Source organism: Phyllopteryx taeniolatus, chromosome 11 (assembly GCF_024500385.1).
Source record: "Phyllopteryx taeniolatus isolate TA_2022b chromosome 11, UOR_Ptae_1.2, whole genome shotgun sequence".
In the NCBI taxonomy this organism is placed as follows: Eukaryota; Metazoa; Chordata; class Actinopteri; order Syngnathiformes; family Syngnathidae; genus Phyllopteryx; species Phyllopteryx taeniolatus.
In genome coordinates this window covers 19,141,175-19,154,683 of record NC_084512.1, presented here as the reverse complement: position 1 = coordinate 19,154,683, position 13,509 = coordinate 19,141,175, and the positions used below count along the sequence as shown (strand labels likewise).

General features: G+C 42.0%; 1 protein-coding gene across 3 annotated transcripts in view; it reads right to left on the bottom strand.

Moving 5' to 3' along the window:
- Window positions 1-360: 360 nt before the first annotated feature.
- The window catches only part of znhit2 (zinc finger, HIT-type containing 2), a 21,366-nt gene continuing 8,217 nt past the window's right edge, over window positions 361-13,509 (bottom strand). The window contains exons 2-3 of one of the 3 annotated variants that reach the window (XM_061790961.1): window positions 10,520-10,606; window positions 361-2,139 (exon numbers count right to left, since the gene is read on the bottom strand). In XM_061790961.1, the coding sequence (XP_061646945.1) occupies window positions 518-2,071 (1,554 nt within the window). In that variant the 5' untranslated portion in view covers window positions 2,072-2,139; window positions 10,520-10,606 and the 3' untranslated portion in view covers window positions 361-517. Of the gene's footprint in view, window positions 2,140-2,322; window positions 2,415-7,142; window positions 8,561-10,519; window positions 10,607-13,509 lie in introns of those variants that run through there. The other 2 variants (XM_061790960.1, XR_009790949.1) reach the window with 2 other exon arrangements.

Genomic DNA, 13,509 nt, shown 5'->3' with positions numbered 1-13,509 from the left:
TTCAGGGTGTATCCCGCCCCTCGCCCAAAGATAGCTGGGATAGGCTCCAGCACGCCCGCGACCCAAGTGAGGATAAGCGGTTTGGAAAAAGGATGGATGGATGTATCAGATACATAAATATGCCAGAAATAGCTATTCACACCAACAAAATCTGAAAGAAATCACTGAAATACTTACATTTTATGGGTAAATATCAGTTATGTAAAAAAAAAAAAAAAAAAAAAAAAAGACCACACCTGAAAAACTTCCCCACGATATGAGGATGATACATACATCTTTTCAACATGTGATAATTTACTATTTAATTCTTGAAGACGACAATCTTATAAAATAATTATAATTTGCACTTTCAAACTTAAAATGCTAATAGATTATAACAATATCACAAATATCAAATGTGGGTTGACCTGTTATGCACTTTATTCACATATACAAGCACAACTCTTTCAACATTTGAAAGAATAACGAGAGAAAGTGTTTTTCCTATTTATTGCATCACAAACCTTTATAATAGCTGTTAGTTTAATTCTTGAATCAACTTCGTGTTACCTTTCCTCTTTCCTTTTTTAAAGCTCTCCTCAACTAGAATCTTTGTTTCCTCCACACTTTTCCTTTCGCCCTCTCGTCGACTGCGCTCGTTCCACAGCTCCAAAGCCAGCCCACGTGTGTGACGCGAATGATCCAGCGTCCAGGCTTGAAAGAATTCACACTTCTTGGAAGCCAGGAAGTATTTCTGTCTCTTTGCGCCTTCTTCGCCCTCCTTGGAGAGAGCGGCTCTGGCTCGGGTGAGTGCCGAGCGGAGCTGACTCAAGGCTGCAAGGATGTATACTGTGGCGTTTTCCTTGTCTCTACCTGTCAGGATGTGAGCAGTGGCTTCTACTGCCAAGTCTGTGGTGCAGGATTCTTGTTTGTTGAGGTATCCTCCTGCTAAGATAAGAGTCTCGCCGCTGTGTATGGCCTCTTGCACGGAGATGAAAACCTTGCTGGAGCTCAGCCCCTGGGACAACGTGAGCATCATATCACAGAACTCAAAGAGGAGCGAATCACTGTCACCGTTGAAGAGCTGCAATGCGAAAGTATAGCAATAAAGAGTGTTGATCACACTATAGCAGACCAACGGAGATGGATTCCGACATAAGGAGCTCAGTTTGGGGATTTTTGCAGAGATCGCAGGAACACCAGAGACTACGGAGCATACGTTTTTATTCTTGTCTTGAATCTTTTTCACTTTCTTGTCTGGATTCTGAACCTCCTGCTCCAGCACCTCCACCAGCGCTCTCCCCGCCTCTTCGTGTTCCTCCCACCACGGCCTCCACACTCTGATCAAACCACCGAGAGCTCCGCCCCTCAGCAGACCCGTGAACTTCTCCTTCTCCCGGCTGTCAAGGAGTGCCCACAGCTCTTCTTCGGAGAGCTTGTCGAGATCAAGCCCTGACAGATGTTGGGCCACGCTTTCTGATGGCTCCTCATCTGCTTCCAGGCCTCCAATCTCTTCCAACGTTTTCAAGATGTCCTCAATCTCCGCCCCACTATCTGCTCCAGACTCCTGAAGCTCAGCTAATCTGGACAGGAGCTCCACAGCCTTAATGTTGGCATCTTGGTCTATTCCGGCTTCTCTGAACACACTTTCCATTCCTCCATTTGTCATTTGTGCCTTTTGTCTCAGACCAAGAAGAATCTCCTGCATTTTCTTCTTCCTGTCTTGGTCTGTTTCCCCCATGTTCTTCAGCTCCTCAAGAACTGACTCTTTGAAGAACTCCTCCGAGCACAAGGAGTGATCTGGGCTGCGGTAGCAAGCTACGCCACAGTAATGCAAGTTGCACCGTGGGCAGGTATAGCACGCAGGCTTGCAGTTGCACAGCATGCACACTTTTGAGTTCTTCCCATCAGCCTTAGCCTGAGAGATAAAGTCTTCGTTTCCAAATGAGGACCCTCTTTCAGGGAGCAGGATCCCATCCCTGCTGACCGCCGAGGCATCCTGTTCTTCATCCGGCCACTCGTCCTTTGGACCGATGTCAGTCAGAAGACTCCTCACGGACGGAGGAAGTGTCCGTCTAAATATTGGTTTCATTGGATTTGTATTTTTATTTGGTTTAATCTGCAGGAGAAATCAGCGTCTTAACCCCTCAAACTGAAATCCTGAGTTGTGACAAAAAGAGACTGGCGTTAGCATCACGTGCACCATAACAAAGCCGAAAAGAAGAATTATTAACGTCACTTGTAGACTCAGCGAGTGCTTCTGATAAAATCGTAATCACGTTTCAAACAATTCATGTCATTTCTACACCAATTTGGGCTACCTAAAGTGGACATTACACTCACTTAATGAATGGTATTAGCAGACACGTCTGGTCTGCGTTGTCGCAGTGAATTAGTGCGCCGCCATCTTGGACTGTGATGACGTATCCTTAAAGACACAGTGTCGTTTTAAAAAAATGCGTTTAAAAAAAACCGCGCTGCCATTGTAGGTAGGTAGATAGGTAGGTAGGTAGATAGATAGATAGATAGATAGACAGATAGATAGATAGATAGATAGATAGATAGATAGATAGATAGATAGATAGATAGATAGGTAGGTAGGTAGATAGATAGATCGATCGATCGATCGATCGATCGATCGATCGATAGATAGATAGACAGACAGGAGAATAGTGGTTCGACTAGTAGGGGAGGTTCTTTTTAATATATACACAGTATATGCTGTATTTTTAAAAAACGAGTGACTGTATGTATCACTGAGTCAAAAGGGTAATAAAATGGCTATAAAGGAGTAGTAGTAAGTTAGTAACTTGGTATTTTTACTGGTTGAAAAGTGGAGACATAGTGGTGTCCCGCACTTCCGGTTTGTAGTTGACTATAGATACCACAAAATTGCGACAATGCACTACATTTGTCTAAATTAAGCTCCTAAACTCACCTCAACATAGTTTTTCGGGACCACGATGCCACAAGATGGGGGCAAAGCATTACTGAAGTCTAAATGAAGTTCCTCAATTTACTTCTACATAGTTTCTCAACACCAAGATGCCACAGGATGACAGCAAAGCACTACTTTTGTCTTAATAAAGCTCCTCAACTTACTTCAGCATAGTTTCTTGGACCAAAATGCCACAAGATGATCAATAGGGGAGTGTTTCAGCAAGCGATGGAGAATAGGGTCCCCAAAAAAATCTGTGAATACTCTATGTGAATTACATTGTTGTATATTTAGGATTGAACCTGATAATGTAGTAACATGTAATGTGAAACTATATACATTTTGGGGGGTGGCCGTCAATTATTCGCAGATTTTCACTATTCGCATAGGGGTTTCGTCCACTCAGTATGACCGTACAGTGTATATCAGGAAATGGCCAAAACATGGGCTCTGTTTTTAGACTAATACGCACAAATAGAATTAGTCTGTCGCAAAATTTCTATCTCTGTCTATTTTTGTACTGCATGTGTCTCTCTGACTCCATTGTATGTATGTCCACGTCTCCCACGGGGCTGTTTTCTTTGAGGTGATAGTCCCCTGGGGGGGAGTCAACCACAGTAAAGGTCACGCAGGTGGGGAGTTGTCACATGGCTGTCGACCCCACACCGGACAAACGGGTCCCCGTGATGCCTAACATACCCTGTGGGGGGAAGACAGAATATGACAAAGGGGTCTAAGGTTGACGTGTGCCATGCTGCCTTGTCCCCGGCCCCCCCCACCCCCCCCAAATCCTCCTCCCCTGCCCCTGGCTTCTGTGCCAGCATTCCTAGGCAGACTACTGCCTTCTTGTGTCTCCTTTCTCCCACACTAGCATGTCCTGTGACATTGCATCTTGCTGGGATGCATAAGCTTCGTTACTGTCATATAGTACAGTAAGTAGTAAACAAATATCATCCAGGTCACATGTGAATAACTGCCTTGTTAGTGAAGGTAGGTTTAAGGCTTTTTTTTGTATTCATAGAGAACACTCAGGGGTTTCGCACCCGCAGGGAAGGTTTTGCCAATGACAGGTTTCAACACCTAAACATTTCGTGGCACCCGAGTGGGATATGGATTCCTCAAGACCCACTCTTTTCCTGCTGTTATTACACAATAATCAATGAGCGGTACTGTACGCTGTCAAGACATAAAAACAACTCTAACCCCCAAATCCTCCACACTTATGTCTTGTACCACTGTATAGAAACCACACCTAAACCCCAGTTACACACATAGCGACAATCAAGCCGAATTTTAGCATTTTCTCCCAAAGGCCTGAATATCAGATGTCTCTACTTCCGGTGTGGGGTGTGTTAAGAATCAGAATCAGAATCATCTTTATTTGCCAAGTATGTCCAAAAAACACACAAGGAATTTGTCTCCGATAGTTGGAGCCGCTCTAGTACGACAACAGACAGTCAATTGACAGAGAACACTTTTGAGACATAAAGACATTGACAAAAAACAGTCACTGAGCAATAAAGAGTGACGTATCCTCCCCGTTCTTCTCAGAAAACTGTCAAACACACAGCTGCACACCTCTCTTCGTCTGCCACCAGCTGATCGGTGATGGGGAGCAGCCTCTGCCTTTTGGGCATGTGTGTGTGTGCAGGAAAAGAGGGTTGATGTGGACTGTTCTGTCACCTGTCAGCTCAAAAAGATGTCGCAGTATGTAGGGCACCCAGTAGGAAGACTGTGTAGTCTGTGTGTGCGTGTGGAGGGTTGGGGGGGGGGGCTCACTTGTATGTAAACATCCATAAGCAAGTGTTTGAGTTTAGTTAAATGTAAAATTTTTGCAGGATCTCTAGGAGGCGCGAACGAGTTTGGATTACAGTAAACATCCAATAGTAGTATCAGTGTGTATTGGTGCAAGGTGTGTAGCAGTCAACACCCTTTTATTCCCATCTCCCACTCTTTTTCATGAATGAACCCTGGACTGTTGGCTCCGCTTCTTCCGGCATGAAAGCATCAATGCATGCCGTCAATAATTCAAACACCCAGATCCATTATTTACTTAAGATTTTGTCCTTTGTCCCATACACAACCTCCTCATCCTCCCTCTTTCCATTGACAACTTTTAGCACATATAAACACATCGCCTGTGTTTCCTCCCTGTGAAGCACCTTCACATTCATCTGTATGTGCATTTGTGTGCGTGTGTGGGCGTGTGTAGTGCATAGTGGCGTGTGATGTGCTGAAACATAGGTAGATTGTGCCCTAACCTCTCTGTGACCTAAAGTGGCAGAGGATGAAGAGACCTCTCTGAAAACTGATGATTCAACGTGCACTGACTGGCCAAAACATTAGGTATCACAATTGTCACTTATGCTGACCCTGAAAAAGGTGATTCCTTTTAAGGGGGTGGGGCATTCCAATTGTGGTTGTAGTTGGTGTACAACTGCAATTATCATATGGAGAGCTGTTTCCATTAGAAACATCAGTAACACAGCACAAGTGATGTGTTAGGTGTCCAAGAAGGAGCTGTACTTTTCACAGGTGCAGCTTGTGAAACCTTAGGGAATAACACATCTGATCCATCCACTCAAGTGGCATACTTGATAAAACCTTTGAGATGTCACATTATGCTGCCTGGAAAGTATGGGTCTTCTTCAAAGGCTCTTTGGTGCAAATGATGGCACCTTTGATTGGAGGTTAACCTTAAATTTACAAAAGAGCAATGCACGGGAAAATAAATTGTTAGGTGTGGAACAATGTGAAAACACACCAAAACACATTAAAATGCGGAGTATTTTACAAGTATAGTAAAAAAAAAATATATATCTACTGTATTTTGGTAGTTTCGGTGGGTATTTTGATGGAATAATTAGTTCAGAGATGCAAGACTGTAGTGGCAACTCTGCATTACAGCTGAATAATTGTCTCAGAGTCCATTCATTGTTTTTTCTTTGAATGATTTTACTTCCCATCGCTACACAGCCCATAGTGTTAAAAAGACCACTGTGTAAATAAATACCTCCTTTCCTATAAATACTTCAACACAAGCATGACCTCCATATCTTCTCATGAGTGCCTTCAATGTCTCACTCTATATAAGATACTTCCCCTTCCCTCCCTTGCTTCTCCATCACAGCGTTCCCGCAGGAGCCGACCTGAGAGCACTAACGTATCTGTGTACCTCCGACCGCCTGTCCTCTGGCCTTCCCTCTCCCTGCATCCAGACAAGGAGGAGACACAGAGAAGGAAGCTAGAGAGAGAACTGCGTTAGTGTCCCAGAGGATCGGTGTCTGTCTTTCCGCATCAAGAAGTGAGAATATGATGGCGGCACAGTAGTGCAAACGTTGTTATGCGTGTTGGCCGACTGGCCCTCAGTGAACGGAGGTGTCATAAGTGTGAAGATCACAGCTTCATGCTACTGGCAAGTGGGCTTGATGCTCTAAATCGCTGAAATGCCACAGACAAGTGTGCTGTGATATGTTGTGTGTCTGGTGGGACTTTAAAGCTACTTGTAGGCTGGATTCACAATGCACGTCCTTGTGCACCAATTCCGATTCAGTGCTTTTATTCAATAGGTAGACTGTGATATCACTGTTTACATCTACTGGGCTTAGTTTGGCCTGGACAGAATATTTTCTCCCCTGGGTTCCAGAGGCAGATAACCTCAGCACACCGTCATTTTCCTTAATTAATGGCCTGTCTGTGCAGTGCTTGACAAATGAACTAGACCAGTTGAGTTGTATTTAACTTTTTAGTATAATATATTTGCAAGTAATCTTGTTTTAAACGGTTTTAAAACTTTTATTTTATTTAGGCTTTTATGTGCAGTACATTTTTGGTTAAATCATTGAAGTAGCCCCCCTATATTTTAGCAGTGTTAATGGTCAAACTGTGTTACAGTGGCTTTTTGGGAATAAAACCTGTATCGTTTTTGATGAACACTTAGATGAACACTATCACCACTGTATTTTAATTTTGGTCATTATGGCAGTACTTGGAGAGCTCAGTATTTTTTGAGGCGGTAGTTTGACAACCTGTCCCCTTTTGTCTCAGAAACCCTCCACCATCAAGAAGTGCTTTAATGCGGATTCTTTCATTTTCATTGAGCTTTACACCTTTTATCATTTTGACCAGGAATGATGAATTTCAAACTGAATTCAGCTTTTTATACTCACCTTTCCATGCTACAAAAACACATTTTTCTGTCATTGAGCAAACAAATGAAATTCAGTATAGCAATAAAAAATAAAGCTGCAAGGGTTGTGTTTCGATATTACATTCTAAGGCAAAACAGTACATCAATGGATAAGAATCTAAGTTTTAATCAAAACAGGCACAAGTAGATTGTTAGTGAACAAATACAAATAAGGTAACAAAGAACAACAAAAGACAAAAGGTCAATGCAGTGTGTGAAAAACTTGCAAAGTCAACAATGTAAAAAAAAAAAAAAAAAAGGCTGCATGGAGCCACAGCAGAAAGGAGATGCCAAAAATACAAAAATCTGGTAAAAATACCAATACCTACACAAAGTACGAAACAGAAATCGCAGATGTACTTACTGTTCAGTTTCGAACATGGGTTCTGAGATTTTTTTCGTGCATCCTGTTATGATGGACACGTCCACCAAATTTTCATGTCAATCGGTAAACTACAGTTGAGGCTAATTTCATTTAACTTTTTTAGGGGGAGCTATTGAATAATGTTGTCGAATGTATCACCTTGATGCTGACACACATCGAGCTATACGCTAGGTAAATGTAGGCCATCTCACTGCCGGTCACCTCCACTTTTTCCACTCCTGAGTAGAGTCAACACAACCCACTACTCCCTGCGTTGTCTCCTTCTGTTTGTCATCCACCTCCTCTTGTTCTCTCCATCTATCTTTAACTCTTTTTTTTTTTACAGGAGGTGTGAGTCATGAGGAAATGTCCAGCAGATCAGGCAACATACACATATTTGTATTAGCATGGACAACCTTTTCACGCTCCAAAAGCTCCCTACCTCCACTCTGTGCCTTCTCCAGAGTTGGATTTTTTTTTCTTTTTTTAAAAAACATATTTGTAGTGTCTCCAGTCTATCAAGACCCTGTGTTCAGTTTCTCATCAAATAGATTCTGAACTTGCTCTTCCACAAGTAGAATGCAACATTTTTTTGGGCTTCAACATGCTGGGAAGCATACCAATTTTGGTTCACTGACATGAACTTAGTAGGCAATGTCTGTCCTAACAGGATGCATCAAAAAGGCTTAAGGACCCTTGCACAATATCGAATAGGAAGTCGGTGATTTTGGTTTGAAACAGCAAATTTGGGCGAATCCCTCGGATCATACTTTTGTGAAACTACCCAAATGAGCTCCATTCAGAAGCTTGTATTCAAAACAGATGGACAAGAATTAATTGAGGAGCTTCAGTGTCTGTTACATCTGTGGGTGGAGCATGGCGTCAAAGTTGAAAGAAATTTTAAATTTTGAGGATTCACCATTAATATGAGTTTACAAGGGCCTGTTCTTTGCTGCCCGCACCTATCATTTTTTTCATTGTCCTTGGTATAAAACAACAAAAGGCCCTGCGACGAGCTGGTGACCAGTTCAGGATTTACCCCGCCTCTCGTTCAAAGTAAACTGGGATAGGCTCCAGCACACCCACGACCCTATAGTGGGGATAAGCGGTACAGAGAATGGATGGATGGACAACAAAAGGCATTTTAGTGGCTTAATCCATGAACAAATACGAAAATACAAACAAATCTTCATAGAATATGTCCAGATTTGAGCTGAACTATTAATTAAAATAATAACATAAAACATTTAAAAACATTTTTAATTTTTATTGAACAATTGGTTATTATTAAATCAGTTATATACAGTACTATACATTTTTAAAATGAGTAGGAATTATTATTTCATTAAAAAAGAACCTTTTATTCATTGCATTAATTTTGCCATTTCCCCCCAAGATGTATTTCTTTATTTTTTATTCTTTTTTCTTGTGAAATAATTTATGTAACTACTAAAATAAAAACTATTTTGAGTCTACATTTTAAAATCTTTTCATTATTTAATTATTATTATTATCATCATGATTCATTATTATTATTTCATTGTTAAAATAAACTATTATACAGACACTTAAGTTTATTTTCTTCCTCATTTACAAATAACCAGGCCCATCTCTCCATTAAAAAAAAAAAAAAACAACTAATGTGGCCCTTATGCCCAAGTTTGCCCAACCCTGCATTACATGGTGTACCTGGTGTGAAACAGAAAATGACTGCAAGGTGAAATATGGCAGAACATCTTTGGGAAGCTCGCTCATATCCTAAGTGAAAAGATCACACGGTGTAGCCTCACAATAGGGTAACCATGTCGCATTTTCAGGAGGAATGGGGGAGCTTTTGGCATTTTTCTGGGAGCGGAGGGGAGGGTGAACGATGGTTTTTCGTTGGAATAATCACACACTCATGCTGCGTTAGTGTCGGCTCAAAAAGGTTGTGCGTTAGCGTGTTTGACAGCGCTCTGGCCCTGGCTGTGATGTTGACGTTAGTGCATGGGGACACATCACCTCTGCTTTGGGAAAAGGTCCTACAGTGAGCCTGCACTCCCCCCCCCCCCCTAACCCCCCCCCCCCCCCAAGCACAGCGAGAGAGGGTGTGGGGTACGTGTTTGCTTGCTTCTCTTCCCTTCATAAGCTCCCCAAACAGTCTGTTTCAATCAAGTTGTGCATCCAGCACATCTCCCATGATGGAATAAACAGATGTGGACGGCTAAACCCAAACAAATGAGAGTATAGGTGAATAGCTGTCATTGTAACGAGTGACCACACGGACCGTGTGGAAAATGTGAGCCTTGTTGTCGTATTGTTAGTTAGCATATGCCAGCTAGCGTGCGTCAGAGTGTGGAATGTCAGGCCCGTCTCGTCGCATTACAGGATGCCGCCTGCCATTGCGCTCCAATGAAGGCGCCTCCACAATGTTTGGCAAAATTGGGCCTCTAAGTCTCTAAGAGGGATTGTTTAGGGCAGGGGGTTTCAAACTTTTTGGGTCCAGGGACCCTTTACAGGAGAGAATTTTTTTCATTGGACCCCCTCCTAATCTGATTAAATATAACTACATGATACCCTAAATGTCATGGAATTTTTTTTAAAGCATTTTAACAAATATTCACGACCTGTTAAATAGAAAGAAACTTAGATTGATTTCAGTTCGATATATAATGCATCAACACGAGCTGATGTGCACTGCTTCAACTAATAACATGGCTGCTGCTAGTTTTAGCCCTTCAACACACACATGTAAACTTATTAAAACACACTTTTTAAACATTGCAAACATTTGAACACACACACACACAAATTGCAAGCATCAAATATGTAAGAAACATTGTATGTATTGTACTTTCTCTGTGTTTAAAACATATCTCTTTGAGAGGCGGCACCTGGTGGGGTGGCGTTTGACCTCATAGAGTCTGCGTGTGTGCGTCTGGGTGAGAACTGTGGCCGACAGCAGCAGCTTCATGAGTGTGCTCACTGTGTTTTACTGTTTTCCCGGAATTTAATAAATGGTCGAAAGGTGCATCGGCAACTGTGGTTCTCCTTTCAATAAAGCTCTTACCCTCACGTCAGCGTACTGTAGTTCCTTGGTACCAAGATTCCGCAAGATGGCGCTGAAACAATTGTTTACATTAGACAGGACTTTGGCCTGAGGACAAAAAAAGAAAAATCACCATGCAGGAGGACACTGTATAGAAGATGGTACATTACAAAGATTTTATCGTCATTGTAAAATCATCTCACTCTCAAATTTCGGGCAGGTTTTGACCTTTTTGAGGTTCAAACTTTAACAAAACTCTCCTCAGAGAATGATCTGATTACCATTGCATTCAGAAAGGCAAAATGACAACATTAACTTTAATTTCACTATAGTGCACCCCCACTTACAAAATTTGAAGGAAAGTTTGGCCATTTTCAGGGGTCATACAGGATCTGATTAGTACCAAATTACAATTAGGTATAAAAGACATATGGGCTGCGCTTTTACATTGCAGTAAATGTCAGCGGTAGATTATATCAGCACAATGCATTCGCATCAGAACCTCCATCTGGCGACCTTTATAGATGTTAGAGCAATGGCCAGTTCATCTCTGCTTAATTCTTATTCAACAACCTCTTCTCCCTCCCTTTCCGAGCCGATCCTCCTGCTTGTCAGCGGACTTTTTGACATCCGCCAGCCCTTTGGTGTCTTGTCCATCTGCGTATCTGTCTCCTGTCTGGCCTGCAGTCGCTCTGTCCCTAACCTATGTCTGCTCCTCCAATATGTCCATTGCGTCTTCATCCTCTGACTTGCTGTTGATGCGTGTGGCTGCAAAAGCTGCCACTTACTCTATCTGGGTGTGTGTGTGTGTGTTGTGTGTGTGCGCATGTGTGTGTGAGGAGGGGGTGTGAAGACAGCTGTCACGCTGTCTCAGGATCATTTGATGTCTGTCAGACATGCTGGAAAGCAACTGACATCCTACAATCCCAAAACCCCCCTAACATCCCATCCCTTTTCCAGTAGTACACATGTATATACCACACACACAGGTACACATCACGTTATAAAAAAAAGATGATTAAAATGAGTTAAATGACAAATAGCCATTCCGCATGCAAGGAATTAGGTCACTCATGTTTTTGTTGACAACTTTTAATTACCTTCTAGTCACAAGTTTACATAAATTTCATTAGTATTTGGTACCATTGCCTTTAAACTGTATGACTTGGGTCAAACGTTTTGGATATACTTCCACAACCTTTTCATAATAGTTGGCAGGAATTTTGGCCCTTTCTTCCTGACAGAATTGGTGTGACTGAGAAAAGTTTGTAGGCCGCACATCTTTTCAGGTCTGCCCCTAAAATTTTGATAGGACTGAGATCAGGGCTGTGTGATGGCCACTCAAAAACATTGACTTTGTTATCCTTAAGCCACTTTGTAACCAGTTTGGTAGTGTGGGCTTGGGGTCATTGTCCATTTGGAAGACTCATTTGCACACAACCTTTAACTTCCTGGCTAATGTCTTTAGATGTTGCTTCAGAATTTCCACATAATGTTCTTTCCTCATGATGCAGTCTATTTCATGAAGTGCACCAGCCTCTGGTGTTGCAAAACAACACCAAAACATGATGTTGCCACCCTTGTATTTCAAAGTTGGGATGGTGTTCTCAGTCTTGCAAGCTTCCCTCTTTTCCCTCCAAACGTAACAATGCTCACAGACACACGGTTCTATTTTAGATTTCAGACCACAATACATATCTCCCAAAATTAACGTCTTTGTCCCTGTGCACATTTGCAAACTGTAACCTGTCTTTTTATGTTTCCTTTGGAGTAATGGCTTCTTCTTGGCAGAGTGGCCTTTCAGCCAATGTCGGTACAGTACTTGATTCACTGTGGATAACGAGCAACTTGAGCAAGCATCTTCACATGGTCTTTTTCTTTTATTCTTGGGTTTATATGCACATTGGGGACCAAAGCACGTTCATCTCTGGGACACAGAACCTGTCTCCTTCCTGAGCGGTATGATAGTTAGACATTCCAATGGTGTTTTTACTTGCGTAAAATTGTTTGAACAGATGAACGTGTTACCTTCAGGCATCTGGAAATGGGACCCAAGGATGAAGCAGATTTGTGCAAGTCCACAATTCTCTTCCTGATATCTTGGCTGATTCCTTTTGACTTTCCCATCTTGTTACACAAAGATGCAGTGTGTTTCAGGTTTGCCAAATTCAAATACATCCACAGGTGTCACTCTAATTAACTCAGACGTTTTCAAAGAAATTACATCATCATCTGAGTTTGTAAAAGGCATAGTAATCTTACTTTATGTAAACATCTGACCTTGAAGAAAGTAATGAAAAATTGCCCCCTAAAAATTCCTCTCGATATTCTGGAATTTAGCAAATAGAAATCATTTTGGTAATTTGAATTGACCTAAAACAGGAACGGTTTAGTCTGATTTCATGTGAGACAAAAAAAAAAAAAAAGTGTCTTTTTATGTAATACTGCTCTGTATATGTAAATATCTGGTTTCAACTGTAATTAGGTACATTGGTCAATATGTTGGTAGGTTGGTCGGTAGGGAGGTAGAATCCCTGTAATTTGACATAATGACTCATTTGTAATGTTTGCTCGCTTTCTGTCCAAATCTAAAACCACTGGACGCATCATAAAACTGTTCTGTTTCCTTCAGGTCAGCGGGTCTCCATCAGATTGGCACAGCCCCTGGAAGTGGCTGATGTATTAATAAGTGACGAGGCCACATATTGGACTCATGTTATATGTAGAGAGGCAAAACAACCACGACCGGGTGCTTGTTTAGTTCTTTATATGACAGAGAGTACGACTTTACATATGCACACGAGCACCTAAAGGATACCTGCTGCCTTTCAAACTGAGCTTCTAATTAGACACGCACGTGCACGCACACACACACACAGGACCCTGGAGAGAGACCTCAAACCTGCCTGTCAGCTGCAGTTAGATCACAGTGTACTGGGTTCGTGCCACAAAACACACACACACTTGGTTGAATGTGAAGTTATGCTTCACATTCATAATTTATCTTCAAT